The sequence below is a fragment of the Lipotes vexillifer genome, unplaced genomic scaffold, assembly GCF_000442215.2.
Source record: "Lipotes vexillifer unplaced genomic scaffold, Lipotes_vexillifer_v1.1 scaffold982, whole genome shotgun sequence".
Taxonomy (NCBI): domain Eukaryota; kingdom Metazoa; phylum Chordata; class Mammalia; order Artiodactyla; family Lipotidae; genus Lipotes; species Lipotes vexillifer.
The window spans coordinates 1,993,459-2,011,298 of NW_006789467.1; the positions used below are offsets into that span (position 1 = coordinate 1,993,459).

At 46.8% G+C, this 17,840-nt stretch overlaps 1 protein-coding gene across 2 annotated transcripts in view; it reads left to right on the forward strand.

Annotated features, from left to right (window-relative positions):
- NCOR1 (nuclear receptor corepressor 1) overlaps positions 1-17,840 on the forward strand; it is a 150,409-nt gene that overhangs the window by 125,589 nt on the left and 6,980 nt on the right. The window contains exons 31-42 of one of the 2 annotated variants that reach the window (XM_007462662.1): positions 12-372; positions 2,033-2,260; positions 4,297-4,506; positions 4,936-5,085; positions 5,428-5,535; positions 7,743-7,908; positions 9,150-9,640; positions 12,071-12,199; positions 12,558-12,715; positions 12,874-13,097; positions 15,521-15,667; positions 17,277-17,419. In XM_007462662.1, coding sequence (XP_007462724.1) covers positions 12-372; positions 2,033-2,260; positions 4,297-4,506; positions 4,936-5,085; positions 5,428-5,535; positions 7,743-7,908; positions 9,150-9,640; positions 12,071-12,199; positions 12,558-12,715; positions 12,874-13,097; positions 15,521-15,667; positions 17,277-17,419 — 2,515 coding nt within the window. The remainder of the gene's footprint in view (positions 1-11; positions 373-2,032; positions 2,261-4,296; positions 4,507-4,935; positions 5,086-5,427; positions 5,536-7,742; positions 7,909-9,149; positions 9,641-12,070; positions 12,200-12,557; positions 12,716-12,873; positions 13,098-15,520; positions 15,668-17,276; positions 17,420-17,840) is intronic. The other variant, XM_007462663.1, reaches the window with a different exon arrangement.

Here is a 17,840-nt window from a genome sequence, read left to right on the forward strand (position 1 = left end):
TTTCCCTGTAGGGCACACCCGTCAAGTCTGACAGCAGTTCAGGCCAGTCCGCCATCAAGCACAACGTCAAGTCCTTGGTCGCGGGGCCTAGCAGACTGCCCCGTGGGCTGCCTCCGCTGGAAATTAGGCCAGAGAGCATAAAAGCGGTCGAACGGGGAAAATATGAGGACGTGAAAGCAGGCGAGCCTGTGCGTTCCCGGCACACGTCGGTGGTAAGCTCTGGCCCCTCGGTTCTCAGGTCAACGCTTCACGAAGCCCCCAAAGCACAGCTGAGCCCGGGGATTTACGAGGATGCCAACGCACGGCGGACGCCGGGGAGTTACGCCAGCACTGCGCCCAGAGGCTCGCCCATGATGAGCAGAGCTCCCGATGGTGTGTTCCTCCCGTGTCCTTGTCTGACGTCTGTGTTGTGCTGCCCACCTCCGCCAACAGCACGCAGCCCAGTGTTGGCTCCAGGTGGTCGAAAGCGCCGTCGGTTGTGCTTGATGCTAGGGCTCTGGAAGGCTGGCTGCCACATTAAAATTAATAGGCATAATTGTAGGTGAAATGCCTAATGTTTTAACTAAATGCAGAGTATGATGGAGTCCAGAAATGCTTGAGCAAGTAATGCTTAGAGTAGATTTTCAGCTAACCCTTGAGGTTTTCTGGAAGTCAGTCTGGACTCCTGGCTCCTGGGCGCCGTCTGCTGTGGGGTTGAACATTTAAGCTGTGGAGCCGGGCTGCTTAGGGTTGAATCAGGGTTCTCCTTGCTGTACTAACTTGGACCCGTTCCTCAGGTTTTCTGTGCCATAGTTTCCTCATCTGTGAATTGGTGGTGTAATACTAAGGCTTATTACCTCATTGGATTGTTCTGAAGATAAAATGAGGTGATAGGTTTAAAGAACTTGGAAAGAATAGTGCCTCGTGTGTAGGAAGGACTCAGTTACTGTGCGCTCTTCTTACAGTTGGTACTGCTGTTAGCGCCACGACCCCATACCTCCTTGGGGTTTATGCTGCTGGCAGGTAGATCAGCGAACTGAGAGGCATGGTTTTTACCAGGTGGTCCTTGAAGCAATCCAAGGCCCTTAAACATGCTTCCACTTAGCATGTTTGGCTGTACTGCGGTAATCATTTATCGCTGGGCTTCTGTGCAGGGTCCTGGGCTGCACTCTGCGAGGCTGTGGGCGTGAAGGATGTGGGCGGTGGGAGGGGTGGCACGGAGGGAGGAGGAGAGGAAAGCGCCTGTTCGGGGGCGCGGAGTGAACCCAAACCTGTGGGCTCTAGTTACGAAAGAGAAGTGCCCTGCAGGGGGAAAGGCTCTGCAAGTTAGAGCAGGTTGATTTCTTGGTTTTGACCGGCAGGTTTGTGTGATCATAGCAAAGTTGACATTATCAAAATCTGAAGGACTAGGTGGTGCTGACGGTTGCACAACATTGTGTGTGTATTACTGTCACTGAAGTGTACCCTTTGTAATGGCTAAAATTGTAAATTTTATGTTCCGTGTGTTTTACCACAATCACTAAAACGGTAGAGGGTGGTGGCTGGTAGCACTGATGGGACGCTCAAGCCTCTCTGGATACCGTCATGTAGAAAAGCAGCAGCTGGGGCAGGGAGGAGACTGGTGCTGGTAAGAAAGTCCCTGGACGTGCAGAGTGAGGAAGCACAGTGTAGCCTAGCAGGGGCTGGCAACGCAGGCGCGGAGAGTGAGCTGAGGTTTGATGCATGCAGGATCAAGAGAAATTAGAATACCAGGTTGCGGAGACAACGAAACAGTGTATAGTGGGGTTTAAAGAGGAGTGTCGAACGTCGTTTTCAGTCTTAACATTAGGTGGTAAACCCGGGCTGTGATCCAGAAGCGGGCAGTCTCCAAATCACAGAGGTGCCTGCCAGTTCTTCACATTTGCATATTCTGCAAGATTACTGTTACATGTTTAGTGGGAAGAGACGATCAAAATACTATACGAATATGGTCTGTATTTGAGTGGTTGAGAAATAAACATTAACAAGTTTGCTTAAGAATTTGTGGTGTTGGCCCCTTTATTTTTTCTTGCAGTTACGATTTCTTCTAGCAAGTCTACCAGTCTTGAAAGGAAGTCAACACTGACCCCTACCCAGAGGGAAAGCATCACAGCGAAGTCTCCAGTTCCTGGGGTAGACCCTGCAGTGAGCCACAGCCCTTTTGAGCCGCACCACAGGGGCGGGGCCCCAGGGGAGGTTTACCGGAGCCATCTGCCCACACATCTGGACCCAGCCATGCCGTTTCACCGGGCTCTGGATCCTGGTAAGCACCGTGTGTAGTAATAACTGAAAGCAAAGAAATAACATACCTGTGTGCCTTTCTAGACTTTCTGTTTATTAAGGTACAGTCCGCAGACAGCTGCATGTGTCATTAGTGTATATAGTTCAGTGAATTTTCACAAACTATACACCCCATGTAACCAGCTCTCAGATCAAGACAAAAAATATTACCAGCACCCCTGAAAGAGCTAAAAATACCAGGTGTGTGGAAAGCTCTCTTGTCTGATGGCATTTGGTTAAGCTGATTGGAAAAGTGGGTTAATGTGAAGAACTGTTTTTAAATGACACATGCATACGTTATATGTTTCAATTTACAGCAGAGACATGCATTCACCAGTGTTCTGATCTCAGGTCAGGGGCCACTGATGAAACCTCACCACTGTCTTTCTTGTATAAATGATACATCTCCAGGTTTGGTTTTTTAAGTGAAGTTAGAATTTAAAGACACTTCAAAGCAATCTAAATACAGAATCCTTCTAGATTTTTTCCCAGTCTTTTAAAATTATCTAGTCCATACCTAATTCAGCTTCTATATTGAGTCTTTCCAAAGCAGTCAACTTAGTTTCTGGAGAAACCACTTTTTTTGTTCTTCTCTCATAGATTTACAGAGTTTTTCATTAAGTTACACAATTACAGTAGCAAGTACAGCTGGAAGCAACTTTTGAACAGACACCACTGACTTTGAGTAAACATGGCTTTGGTCAGTGTAGAAGCGTGTAGGTTTTCTAGAGAGCAGCCTGCACTGGGCACGGTGATGCTAGGGGCACCGGGCAGTGGACTCTGCACAGGGGAAGGAGTCCCATCAGCAGGTTGGTGCAGAGTCTTTGCTGGGCTGTGATGATGTCAGTACCATCACGTTGTCGCTTGAGAACGTTCCGTTTCAGAGGAGCCCACACCTGGTTCTTCAGGGCCTGTCTCCAGGACCGAGGCGGAAGTTCCCACTCACACAGTCAGCTGACAGATTCAGCTGGGAGTTCTAGAGGAAGGGGACGCACACACTCCCGAGAGCTTGTCGTTTGTTCTTCTAGGGAGAACATATGTATGTACATATGATAGTTCCTTCAAGCTCTCAGACAGAAGCAAATGTTTTTACTTTCATTTAGTGTTTATCATAGTCCTTTATTTCACAGCAGTTTCACTTGCTTGCCATTTTTGAACTTGAGCTGGGTGATCAGTGTTTTGAGGATAGAGGCATTATCTTCTTTTATTTCTTCCAGTTTTATTGGGATAGAATTGACATACAGCACTAAGTTCCTTGTGTGTGTTCTGCTCATTTACCACACCTCCAGCTTCCTAGCATCTGTGTCACGCTCTAACCTAGGGTTAGAACAGCTACAGCCTCGGGCCAGATCCTGCTGCTGCCTGTTTGTGCAAATAAAGTTTTTATATTTTGTCTGGCTGCTCTCACACTGTAATGGCAGAGTTGAGTTGGTATGACAGAATGGTCCACCGAGCCTCAAATGCTGACCACCTGGCCCTTTGCTGGCTAATCTCTGCTTTAAACAGACACGCTAATTAAATGCTTGTAGACTAATCATTCTTACCCCCAGAAAAGTAAAGTTACTATCTGTTACAAAGTGTTTTCACACATATTTCCATTTAGTTGTATTAGATGATCGGTACTATAAAAAATTATTTTCAAACACAGCTTTTGGAGACTTCAGGTGAAAAATCTAATAAAGTTCCACGTCAAAGATTGAAAATGAAACTACTGGAGAATATTTTTTAGCTACTGTTCTAGTGGTAAAAAGGTTAATACTCTTGTTTTGTCTAGTCTGTCTTCCCCCTTTCCATTATGTCTGACATTAGAATATTTACATTCATGTTGCTGATATGTCAAGGTCTAAAAGGAATCCACCAAAATCCTGTATTCCCCCGACCCCTGGCCCCATGACGGCTAGAAGTTGATTGTGCACATAGCTCAACAGATGGTTTTTTTCCTTATTCTTTCTGTGGGTGATGTTTGGCAGTTGAGTTCTACCCAGACTAAACTACGTCTGTCTCTCTTCTCTCCCTCAGCAGCTGCTGCTTACCTGTTCCAGAGACAGCTGTCACCAACCCCAGGTTACCCCAGTCAGTATCAGCTCTATGCGATGGAGAACACGCGGCAGACGATCCTCAACGACTACATCACCTCACAGCAGATGCAAGTGGGCCTGCGCCCGGATGTGGCCAGAGGGCTCTCCCCCCGGGAGCAGCAGCTGGGTCTTCCGTACCCAGCAACCAGGGGTGTGTGCCTTTGCAGACTCGAGCGTGTGCGCCCAGGGTTTCCTAGGCACTCTGATAAATGCTTGGTGGGTGGATGATGGAAAGAAAGAAAAGGCCATTCCTTCTCTCCATAGCCATTCGCCCAGGAAGGCAAACAAAGTGACCCATCGAGATGGGCTGTTATGGCAACACTGATATATTGAAGCCAGACCAGTGCGCTCGGGCTTTGAAGCCATGGTCTCAGCAGTCCCCCTCCCTCGTTCCTCTGTCCACGTCTCTGGGTGCTGGTGTGGGGTGCGGTACCTCATATCCTGCTCTAGATGGAGATGGTCTCACTGTTTGTAAATTGTCATTGGGTTTTAGAGATAAACAAAATTAAAAAGCCAGGTGTAGTTCTGTATCTTTAGAATAACAAATAAAACATAATTTTGTTGTATTTCTTTTGAATAGGAATCATTGACCTGACCAATATGCCCCCAGCAATTTTAGTGCCTCATCCAGGGGGAACAAGCACTCCCCCCATGGACAGAATCACTTACATTCCTGGAACACAGGTCACCTTCCCTCCGCGGCCGTACAACTCTGCGTCCATGTCTCCAGGTGGGTCTGCGCTCACCCCTTGCTGGTGTGAGCAGCGTGCTCATGTGCTGGCAGCAGAGCCCTTGGAGGTGTTTGGGGTCCTTTTCCTGCATTTGGTCTGCAGTTTTCCATTTAATATTAGTTATCGTTCCTCTGCGCTGTCTGTCCCTAGATACTCGGGAGGGATCTTGGGAGCTTGTGTTATGCTCCGAAGTCACTCGAGACTCTTAATAAAACACACTTCCTACAGCTCAGCTTTGGAACTTCCTGAAAATCTTTCAGTCACTTGCGAGTGTAAAACTTGTTTGATGCACCTGTACGTTGACGTTTTGTCCTCAAGTTGCAGGTTTGTGTGTTTTCCAGGACACTCAACACACCTCGCGGCTGCGGCAAACGCTGAAAGAGAGCGGGAGCGGGAGAAGGAGCGGGAGCGCCTCGCCGCAGCCCCCTCAGACCTCTGCCTGCGGCCAGGTAGGTGGGAGGCCTCGTGCTCGTGCGGCAGCGGGTGCCGGGGCGACCTCGCAACCGAGAGTTACTAGGCAGAAGGCGGTGATGGCGCTTAAGTGGAGGTGCTGTGCGGGCTGGAGTGGCGCAGAGGAAGTGGAGTTTCCACGATGACGGTGTTGTGGGCATTTGGCCCCAGCAGTTGGGTCTGCAGAGACTGGGCACACGGCTCACTGAAGCCGAAAGTCGCCCGGGTGAAGGCTTACAGGAGACCAGGGAAGACGGGTGTCTTGTGGAGCTGGCGGTGAAGGAAGAGTGGACAGCATGGTTAGCAGGCTGTGTGACGGTGTGAATTACAGTCCAGTGCAGGAGGCAGGTGGCGTGATCAGAGGGGCATTTGCACGGGAGCAGCTTGAGATGGGTTAGAACCCGGGAGGCGGGTGTGGGCTGGTGCCAGGAGGACAGTGAGACCATGTGTGTCGTCCCTGTGTCTCCTGAGATAGGTTGACACTGGGAATGGCCAGAAAGGAGGTGCTTGGATGAATATTGTTAAGGTGAATCATAAAGGACTTCACAATAACTGGATAATGGGGGTTGAGGAAGAGGTGACAAACAAGATTGGTCTGCCCTTCAGATAGAGCAGGATTGTTGAAAGCAAAGTGATAGTGATTGTTTCGGCCGTAGCTAATCTGACGTGTCTTTGGAAGATGTGTTCCTATCCATGGCGTAGTTGTCATTTTATATTCTGTGAAATCAAACCATTGATCATGTCCATGTGGTCAGATACTCAGAGCAGTACTTAGGAGAACAGACAGAGCATGGAGATGGTGACTTGAGAGTGGAGAGTCTGGCTTGAACAAGATATCAGGGGGGCAGGTGTGCACGGAGGAGCAGGTCTGTCCCGAGATGTTTCTGGGAGGCTGCTAGAGGTGGGGGCAGAGGGGGCCAGAGACCCGCCTGAGAGGTTGGTGCAGAACCAGAGGGTGTCACATTCCCGTGGCCACAGCCGACAGACCCCCTGGATTGAGGAGGGGGCCGAGGCCAGCGGTCACCTCTGACTTCCTCATACCATTCCTGGGGCTTTACCTCCAACAAGTCAATGGTTGCAAAGCCTAAGTACGTTTAGATGTCACCTGTTGTCTGTATATAATTCAAAGAATCACTAAGTGTCTGACCGTAGGAGGTGCTTTAATGAATCATGAGGTAGCACCATAATATTGATTATATGTTGATTGTATAGAAACCACGGGAATTGATTTAATTAAAGAAAGCCAAGTAGAACTCATACATAATTTTTTTAGGAACTGTATCTTAAAAATGCTTGTGATCCTACTGATGAATAACATGCATATTTAAGTCAATAAAGTACCATTTTTCTCCATCAGACATTTGAAAGGTCGATAAATGTCCTGTGTTGAGGTGTGTGAAGAAACACTGATTCTTACACATTGTCAGTGGCAGTGTAAATAGGGATGGCTTCTTCAGAGATGTAAAAACGGCAATAGTAACCCCACTTCTAGGAATGTGCCCTGCAGGGCACTCAGTACCGGTGTGAGGTCAGAAGGGAGAAAATTGCTCAGAAGGCTGTGCTAGGCGCCTGCTCTGAAGTGAAGACAGGGGTGTTTGCTAGAGCTGCTGGCTCAAGTGGGAAAGTCAGGGTGAGGCCGAGAACCCCAGGAGGCGGGGGAGAGGGTGAAGAAGGGGGAACCTGAGACCCTGTGAGTGAAGGAGCTTTGCTGTGGAAGAGCCTCGGCCAAGCGGAGGGAGCTGCAGAGCTGCGGGTGGGTGGGCAGCCTCAGGCCCTGCTGCAGCAGATATGCATTATTTGCATTATGATACTTAGATAGTTGTTGCAAACTTGATTTTGGAAATGAGAAACACGCCAGAGTTTGAGGAAAAGTCTGAGAAACGAACTTATCTGAGTTGTATTAGTGCTTCATTATTGGTGTTATTTTTATTTCTCTTTGGATTCAAGATAGAAACTTGTCACCAAAATGGAAATGACAGTAAATGGTAGCTGATGATTTTGTTTCAAGTTACTAGTGTGGTTTTATTGCATCTTTATTGGAAAACTCTTACAGAATTTATTTCTAGAAAGGCCAGAAAGCAGGGTAGCAAGTTTCTTCCCTTGTTTTCCTTTCTCCTATTTAGGAATATTAGGAAGGCAACGATTCCCCAGTGATGCTGTCCAGCCTCTTCCTTATGGCTTGTTTCTTTGTCCCTCTGCCCTGCAGGCTCAGAACAGCCAGGCCGGCCCAGCAGCCACGGCTACGTTCGCTCCCCGTCTCCTTCAGTCAGAGCTCAGGAGACCCTGCTGCAGCAGAGACCCAGCGTTTTCCAGGGAACCAATGGAACCAGCGTGATCACACCTTTGGACCCGAGCGCACAGCTACGGATCATGTAGGTCTCTGTGTACACTTGGACCAGAAATCCCCGTCTTCTGCACACACGCCTTTAAATCTGTGACTGCAGTAGTCCAAGGAGGGTGATGTTTCCTCCTGCTGCGCACTGTTTGTTGCAGTCCGTCTGTACCCCCCGCCTGTGCTGCCCCACCACACACACACACACACACACACACACACACACACACACACACACACACACACACACACACACACACACACCCCTCCCCCCCATGACCTTTTAGTCACTGATCTCTACAGAATCAAAGCATATCTCAAAAATCATTGAGGCAGTGATGTTATTATGTCAGATTTTTAAGTGAGAGAGTAAAGGCAAGAGGTAATTAAGAACTTTATAATTTTTGTAATAATGAGGTTACAATGACTTCAGTAAATCTGATAAACGTATCACTTTGAATAGCCTAACAAGCGACCAAGCCAGCTCAGCAGCTAAAGAGTAAATTTCTAAACGTAATTATTTCCTTTGGGCCCACCTGAATGGTCAAAGTCTTTGTGCCCAGATAAAAATATAAAATAAAAATTCCAAAGTGGAAGAGGATGCCAATTATATTTCTAAAACAGATCTCTTACTGTAAGGAGACATCAACATAATTTCATATTTCCAACCATTTAGTTACCTAGTTAAAACACAATACACACATATATGCACACACTCACGCATTCAAAATACAGGAATGGTAGTACAAAAGGTTTGCAACAGCACTTATTGTATCTACGTTAAAAAAAAAAAAACATTAGAACATACGGGAAAAACTGTACTCACCTCTAAAATGTATTTTTTTTAAGATCCTACAAAATGCAGCTGACGCTAAAACTGAAATTAATTTTCCCTTAGCAAAACAGTTATTATCAAATTCTTAATTAGACAACGAATCATCCCAAATTGAGGAGGTGGACTTTGAGAGCAAGTTTTATGATTTTTTTCCCCTTTACCTCTTTTTGTGAGGGTGTATGTGCATGCTTCCGTGTAAGATTTTGTCTGTATAGCTTTGCTTCCACCATTTGTACTAAGGATCTATCCGTCCCTTTTTTTTTCTTTTTCTCTAAATAATTATTTTTTAATTCAATAATATTATTATACTTTATTTTATTTTACTGTACCTTCTTTCTTTCTTTTTTCCTTCCTTCCCTCCTTCCTTCCTTCCTCCCTCCCTCCCCCACCCCCTGCCCCCGGGAGAGTCTCCCCTTCACAGACTTCTGGTTTCGTTTTATTTTCAGGCCGCTGCCTGCTGGGGGCCCTTCCATCAGCCAGGGCCTGCCGGCCTCCCGTTACAATACTGCTGCGGACGCCCTGGCTGCTCTTGTGGACGCCGCAGCGTCTGCTCCCCAGATGGACGTGTCCAAAACAAAAGAGAGTAAGCATGAAGCTGCCAGGTTAGAAGAAAATTTGAGGAGCAGGTCAGCAGCAGTTAGTGAGCCGCAGCTAGAGCAGAAAAGCCTGGAGGCGGAGAAGAGACCCGGTCAGTGTGTGTGCACTTCTTCAGCCCTGCCGAGTGGCAGGCCCCAGCCTCATTCTGCCGTAGTTTACGCTGAGGCTGGGAAGGAGAAAGGGCCTCCTCCAAAATCCAGATATGAGGAAGAGCTAAGGACCCGAGGGAAGACTACCATTACCGCAGCTAACTTCATAGACGTGATCATCACCCGGCAAATTGCCTCGGACAAGGATGCAAGGGAACGTGGCTCCCAGAGTTCAGACTCTTCCGGTAGCTGTATGTATCTCAACCCGACCTCGCACTGTGGTACCGAGTACGGAATTACTTGATTATTTAGGGAAAGCAGAACCGTACGGTGTAAAGAAATTCTAATCTTGGCAGTAAATGTAATGGAAAGGTTTTGTGGGTTAGGGGTGCAAAGTGTCTCTCCTGCTCTTACGACTCTTTAAATATCAGAGTGTCTTAAGTGTACCTGTCAAGGTGTTTTCCATGAGAAGCCATGCCCTTTGTGGAGAGAAGGTTGGAAGGGAGATAGAGGCGGAGCTCACTAACATCTTCAGGCTCTGGAAGGTGATGGATGTGTCATCAAGCACAGCGCTACCGAGGCCTCATTCCTCAAGAAACGTTTCCTAGGATGTGATTCAGTACTTAGGCCGATACCCCAAAGCCTCTAGTGTTCTTTTTCTAAGATACAGATTTTTTAAAAAGCGAGACCACCTTGTTGGTAATTATTATTATCGGTAATTGGCATTTCTTGCAAGTTGGATTTTGACCAAGTCTGGTTAGTCACTTTGCTATCTACCCTGTTAAGTGTAAGAATTCACAAATCTACAGTAAAATGCTAGAAAAGTTACTTTAAATGTATTTTTAACTACAGCCTAAATTCTATATAGAATTCCTGAAGGAATAGGCCAGTATTTAAACGAGCATCCATTAATACTGAAGTAATTTAACCATACGTAGTAACCTCTCATTTCCAGTAATGAACTGAGTAGAGTCGGAGACAATGACCTGTGGGCCCTGTGCACCAGCATGCAACGCATTGTTCTGTTTAGTTTAGTTAGTTCCACGCCTAGTCGTAACCTATTTGGGTAAATAACCCCATTGCTGAGGTTTTTGGAGACAAGTGGGGGTGCAGCTTGGTAGCCTGTTGTGTAAATGGAAGACATCCTTTAGCCTGGACTGTGAAAATCAGCCCAATAGGTATTATCCATGAAGAAAATTTGGAAGATCCCTAGTTCTATGACTAGGCCTTTTGGAGGGAAGTCACCAGCACACATCTGGTGACCCAACCTGGGGCCTGTCGAATGCTCGCTAATCACCCGACAACACTTCTTTTCAGTTTGCATCACAGAACGTCTGAGAGCAGAGAGTCTGGCTGCTTTTCTGAGTGTTTATCTTTTCATCACTGAGTCAGTTCCTTGTGTGAAGCCCACAGGCTCTTCACAGTTACCAGCGTGCCCTCCGGTTTTTCTTCTCCAGAGCCTCCCCACCCCCTCTTCAGGCATCAAGAACAGTGTGCTCCCAGAGTAGCGCCAGGCCTCCCGTGGCTGTGCATTGGATGTGGGGAGCAGATTAGGAGGATGCTGGCACATGAACAGTGATGAATACCCACTGCAAAGTAGTATCAACTACTTTGAATATAGTGACTTATTTTAGTTCTCCAAAGATAATTTCCACCCCAGTTAACAGGTTTCTGTCCTGAGCGTACTAGACCCAGGTTACTGCAGCTTCCGTGGCCTGGTGGGGGGCAGGAGAGGGCTGTTGAGATGAGGTTGGAGGAGTGGGTGGTGGTCTAGTAGCAGAGTTCATTCCCACCTTCTGCCTGTGTTCAGGACCCATCACCGCCTGACCACGCTTGCTGCTCTGGCCAGGGTCATACACCCTTTGGGCCTCTGACCGTTTCCTCAGGTGCTTCAGTCTACCCAAAGGTGCACACAGCGCTTGCGAGTCAGAAGGTTCCTGAGCAGGAGGTCACAGCCCCCCAACGCCCCCATTCTCGGCTCTCAGGCCATGGCAGGACTGAGAAAAGTACCTGGACCCCTACTGCATAGACCCCCGGTTTCCTTGGGAACTGCATCGTAGAAGGGCCCCTCCATGGCATGTGCATCCTCCCTTTCTGCTAACCCAACGGAGTGACTTTGCTTCCCTGCAGACATTCCCTACCATTTGTTTATCTTCACAGTGTAACGTGGTGCTAAAAAGTGGGAGAAATTTTTGTCAGCAGTACTCAGTGATTTGAGAAAATCATTATGTGATGTTACTTAATCTACAGCTTTAAAGTCGTCCTGGTAAAGAAGAGCTGACTGTCCCACAGAATGGAAACGACTGGAAACAGTGGACTGTTGACATCTACTCTCTCGTTGGTTTAATCCCTTCTGATGAGTTTCCTGGTGATTTTCTTTTCCAGCCCCCAGGAGAACGTCAAGATCTGTTTCTGTTGTGCCTCACCTAAAGGTCTTAGAGCCCACAGACTTTCAGGAAACTCCGTACCCTGCCAGGATTAGGAGTCCGAGGAAGCGCCTACTGACCTTTGACACCATGCATTGACCTCGTTGTGTTTTTTTTTGTTTTCCATTGACCTGAGATGCCATTGAACATTTCTCAGAGTAAAAACCGAAAATTTGCAAATAGGTTTGAAGAGCTTGGACTTCCGAGTCTTTTTATAGGATTAGTTTTAAAATAGATTCTTTTCTTTTCTTCAAGTATCTTCTCACCGGTATGAAACACCTGGCGATGCCATTGAGGTGATAAGCCCTGCCAGCTCCCCCGCGCCGCCCCCCGAGAGGCTGCAGGCCTACCAGCCGGAGGTCGTGAAGGCGAGCCAGGCAGAAAGTGGGTCTTTGCGTGTTTTCACACTTCCTTCTCCTTGCCTGTCCAGAGCACGTTAAGAAATAGCTCGTTTTGTTTGAGAGTAATCTTGTATGAGTCTAGAAACATGTAAAACTTTTAAAACTGCTCTAATGGAAAACGGTTTTTAAGCCATTATTGATGACTTTTTTGTGTATATTTTAATAATAGCTGATATTAGTTTTGTTTGCTAGTCTTCTGATTTCTCTCAGTGAATAAATATTTTTTCTTCAAAATTAAGATATGAATTCCCTTCCATGTGTTTCTCTGCGTTATGTTTAATCTTTGCTCATGAGTGAAAGGCGGGCCTCCCTGGAGTAAGACATCTGTCTGTCCCCGTTAGACGAAGCCTGCAGGCAGTACGAAGGACCGCTGCACCACTATCGGCCGCAGCCGGAGTCACCCTCCCCGCAGCCGCCGCTGCCCCCATCTTCACAGGCTGAGGGGGTGGGGCAGGTGCCCAGGACACACCGACTCATCACACTTGCTGATCACATCTGTGTAAGTTTCTCACTCTTCTTACTAGTTTTTTTTTTTTTTAAAAGAAAGATCATGTAGGAGGCACATTTCACGTAGAATCACAATAAAGTCTAGATTTTTTACGCTACACTTTCTTGAAAGGACTCAATGGCTCTAATTTCTTCTTCTCTCACGCACAGCAAATTATCACGCAAGATTTTGCTAGAAATCAAGTTCCGTCACAGCCTCCCCAGCAGCCTCCCACTTCTACATTCCAAAATTCACCGTCTGCTTTGGTGTCCACACCCGTGAGGACTAAAACATCAAACCGTTACAGCCCAGAATCCCAGTCTCAGTCTCTTCACCATCAAAGACCAGGTTCAAGGGTCTCTCCAGAAAATCTTGTGGACAAATCCAGGGGAAGGTATGGTCTTTATTTTAAGCCATATGTAAATTTCCCAACAGTAAAACAGTTTGTATCTCCAAGTTAGGAGATTCAGTTCTTATACCTAAAGTTATTTTACCTTCATTCCCTGGAAAGTGTAAATGAGGGTTTTTCCTCTGTATATTATTCTTGGAATGTCTACTGGGCAGTTTGGTCCTATACCTTTTTGTTTTGTATTCACAAGTTGATTGCTCTACTCTGTGGGTTTGCAAAGACAGGAAGAATGTGTGGTTTGGTGGTAATGTCGGGACACTTGGCCTGGTTCTTCCGAATCCTAAGAATGTTCAGATGTTTAGGAAGCTGACATTAAATAATGAAAGTGAGGCCAAGAGAGGCACCACGAGAGGAAACACGTTTATATGCAGGGCTACTTGGTAAAGAGCATGTCTTCTCCCCCAGTGCTCTGCATTTGGAAGTTTAAAAAATGGACGCAGGGCTGTTCGTCCAAGGTAGTAGACTAAGTGTTGGGGCCTGTGAGTTGATGTAGAGCAGCATGAACGTTCATGAAGTTCATAAAATTACTGAGAACAAGACGGGTGTCAGGTCAGAGATTCTGCAAAGATCTGGAAGACACACAGCGGGGTAGATGACCCAGAGCAGCGGAAGCCACAATTCAGTTTACAGCAGAGGTGGTTCTCCAGTCTGCCTTCCGACCCCCCCAAGTTAGCAGAGAACATAGGGAGGAAGAATAACTTATTTGAGAAGCTGAATGTGCTCATTTGGGAAGAAACAACAGCTTTATTGTGGGACTTTTTGAACACACAGAAGTAGAGAGGACAGTGTAAGATGCCACCGTGCATCATCGCCCACCTTCAAGATCGTCAGCACAGGACCAGTTTGTTTCATTTTATCCCCACTTGCCCTGCCCTCAGACTGCGTTGTTTTGAAACAAATCTCAAATGACATAATCATTTCAAGAAGCTGGATGATCTTAAGGATGAGATGAAAACCCATTCTCTTTTAACAAAGACAGAAAAAACAGAGAACTTGTTACAAAGAAGAACAGAAAAGCTATAGCAGAGTCATCCATGGCACGTTCTCGATGCAAAGTACCACATAGATTTTGAGCATTAATGGCATTTTTGAAAAGAAAATCCTTTTGACTTTTTCACGTGTAATTTCTGCATCACTACACCGGTACTTTTTTTTTTTTTTTTTTTTTTTTTTTTTTTTTTTTTTTTGGGGGTGGGGGAGCCTCTTACTGTTGTGGCCTCTCCCGTTGCGGAGCACAGGTTCCGGACGCGCAGGCTCAGCGGCCATGGCTCACGGGCCCAGCCGCCCCGTGGCATGAGGGAGCTTCCCCGACCGGGGCACGAACCCGCGTCCCCTGCATCGGCAGGCGGACTCTCAACCACTGCGCCACCAGGGAAGCCCTACAACTGTACATTTGAATGAGGAACGTTACATTTCTTTCATTGGTTTTAGTCGGATTACCTGGTTTTACAGTTTAACATGTTTACAAAATCCATAGTGTTGTAAAACACCATTAACTGATTTTTCAGTCAGTGAGCAAAACACAGAGGAATTTTTCTAGAGTTTAGAACAGAATGTAAATGCTGTAAATCACATAAAAAATGGCTGAGTATGCTACGTGTACAGTTAAAGTAGACAAACTACAGATTAAAATAAAATGGGCAACAACATAGAGAAGGTAGTCAAGCTCTTCATCTTTCATGGAAGGAAACTGATAAGATACTGTTTCAAGTTCTGATACATAAGATTGATTATTTGGATGATTTAGAGGTACCCACCAAAGAACTAAAAGAAAAATGGTCAAAAATGGCCACCTCTAAGAATTGGATGGGGTGAGATTGGGGAAAGAAATGACAATACATATATAATTATACTTATCTATAATAGTAATAAAAGCAGATACTAAAGGTCACAGATGGCTTTTAATATGTACAGTTACTAAACCAAAAACTTTTTTGGGCCCAAACAGTGTTTATCTCACACCATCCTTACAACATGGTGTCCAGAGGAAGAACATTAAATTGCAGGTGTCAGTGTGGCGCTCAAGTCCTTTGTCTTTTAACTTAATGGGGAAGTAACCTGGTAGGTCCTGGCTCGAAATCAGCAACAAGACCCTGGAGGGCTCAGCGGAGTAGCTGGCCAGGGGCATGAGGAGTCCGGTGCTGGGCAGTGACCTCCCCACAGAGCCCGGGCTGCGGCCCGTCCCTGGCACCGTCTGTCGTGCGACTCCGTGTGCCTGGACGAAGCAACAGTAACAGACTTTTTCAAAATAACTAGGTACAGAGTGAGTATACGAGGCCACTTTTTTCTGATATGTATTGCCAACTTTTGGTCCTTGAAATGACTGAAGTAATGAAGTAACCAGTTACTGTTCAGGGTGAGCCACAGGTGAGCCCTGGGAAGACTGTCTAATGTTTTGTATGTTCCAGTATCAGGCCTGGAAAGTCCCCAGAGAGGAGTCACGTCTCTAGCGAGCCCTACGAGCCCATCTCCCCACCCCAGGTTCCGGTCGTGCACGAGAAACAGGACAGTGTGCTGCTCCTGGCCCAGCGCGGAGCCGAGCCCGCGGAGCAGAGGTGCCTGTGCGCGCGCTGTGTACCTTTCGTTTTCCTGAAGTCAGTGCGTTTTTCCTCTTCCGGGTCATGTGTCAGGCGGATCGTTTTGTTTCTGTTTTCCTAGTGACCTAATGCCAGTGGATTTTAATGAAAAAAATGTAATATTTAAATAGGTCATAGAACATAATTGTTCATTCTTCTTCTCAAAGTTAAGTCGTCCTAGATCTTATTTTTAAAAGCTTTCTGTCTGTGTGGTTGCTGAACCCCACTTGAGTGCTTGCCGGGCACCTGGCCTCTGGGCTGTGAGTGGAAGTGGGTCACAGTGAGCCCCTGGGCTGGGCTGCTTGCTGTGTGTTCTCTTCGCAGTTTCTGACCCTAACCCGACCCTAGGAATTATTGGATTCTTATTCCCATTTGGTTTTTTAGACACCTTTGACTTGGCCCCTGCCTGGTCTACTTGCACCAGCGATCTGTCTAGAACTCAAGTGGACTCCAGCACTTGCTCGGTCACGAGCGTGGCGTGGAATCTCTCTGTGGCCAGGCTCACGCTCCTCACCCCACTTGCTGCTGCTCCACCCTCACGCTTCCCTCCCTGAGCCCCGAGTTCCCTCACCTGAACTCGTGCTGCTTTCTTGGTGTGGAACACCCTCCCCTGATGCTCTGATTTGCTGGTGATCAAATAAAGTGAGAGGGAGTCCAGCTTTAGACCAAGGTCTGCCTCACTCCAAACCGTTAGTGCATTTCTTAACAGTGTGCCATAGTTATTTACTTACTGTATATATTAATAGGCCACCAAATAGAGGTTGGTACCTTTCAAGGAAATGAGGACAAAATCCATTTTTGGAAAGGGAATGATGTTAAATTTAATTATACGTCTACATGTTTCCCCTAAGCTTGTGAGTTTTCTGAGGATGGAGACCACGTCTTAGTCATTCTTCTTTGTCTTCCTTGGATACAGTAGGTGTTCTCATGTTTGAGTGATGGACCAGATTAAATTATGAGCACCTTTCCATATGTTCTCTGTTACCGTCTCTGGCACTAGTTAGATCCTGGTAGTCCTGCACTGGTAGAGGAAACTTGTTTTTCTAAATGTGTTAGTATAGGAAGCTGCCAGTGAAATATGAAAGGAAGTCTTTATGCGAAACTCAGCTCAACTGGTCGCAGGCTTGAAAAGATTCTAATAAATAGGTAATTTTTTCTACCTTATAGGTATTCTGTTCAAGTCTAATTGTTGCTTAGGTGTGAGTGCTTGCTATTTTATAGGCAGGTGTGCTAGTAGTTACAATTTTATTGTGCTTCAAAGTAATTCTGCTAGTAAAATAGTTCCCAGCTTACATAGTAACCCTAAATATACCAGTGCCTGTGCTGTTGAACAGACAGAATCGTGACGAGTGTTCCCATTAACGTCCATTCACTCTTTGTTAAGAATCTTGGCTCTAGATTCTCTCTATTCCAGTCCTCATTTTCTGATGTCATCTTTGTGTCCTCAGATGTGATGTCCTCACTGGCTTTTGGTCACACACTGTCCTTAGGCTGTCAGCACAAACAGATGGGGAGGGACTCTGGGACTGGTACTAGCGTGGGCGGGGTAGGGGTGCATGATGGTAACACACGTAACTGTCCCTGACAGGAATGATTCCCGATCACCAGGGAGTATAAGCTACTTGCCTTCATTCTTCACCAAGCTGGAAAACACCTCACCCATGGTTAAATCAAAGAAGCAGGAGATCTTTCGTAAGTTGAACTCCTCTGGTGGAGGTGACTCTGATATGGGTAAGTGGGATTTCTTTCATGAACCCCAATAAAATACGCATTAATAATGGTATCTCCAGTGTTGCCTCTCGTGTAATCCTTGAGTTCGAAGGCTCTTACAGGCATCTGTCCAAGCCCAGCAGATCCTGAAGCTCCTTCCCAAATGTCTGTGGGCACTAGAGGGTTTCCTGTTAGGGAGCAAGCACTTGCCTCTTTCTGCAGTCCTCCATGTTCTCTTGGAACAAGGGCCGGGTCTGGGACGTGTGTTTCTCATGTGGGGCGGGATAGCCCTCCAGTGTTTCCTGCCCTGGTCTGCGCTCCCTCCATGCGGTCTGTCTCAGCCGTCTGCAGACAGGTGGCGCCCTTCCAGTCCTTTCTTTACACGCACCCCCGTTTCAGTGGCCGTCCATCAGGGGGCCTGGTTCTGAGCATTCCTGCCAGC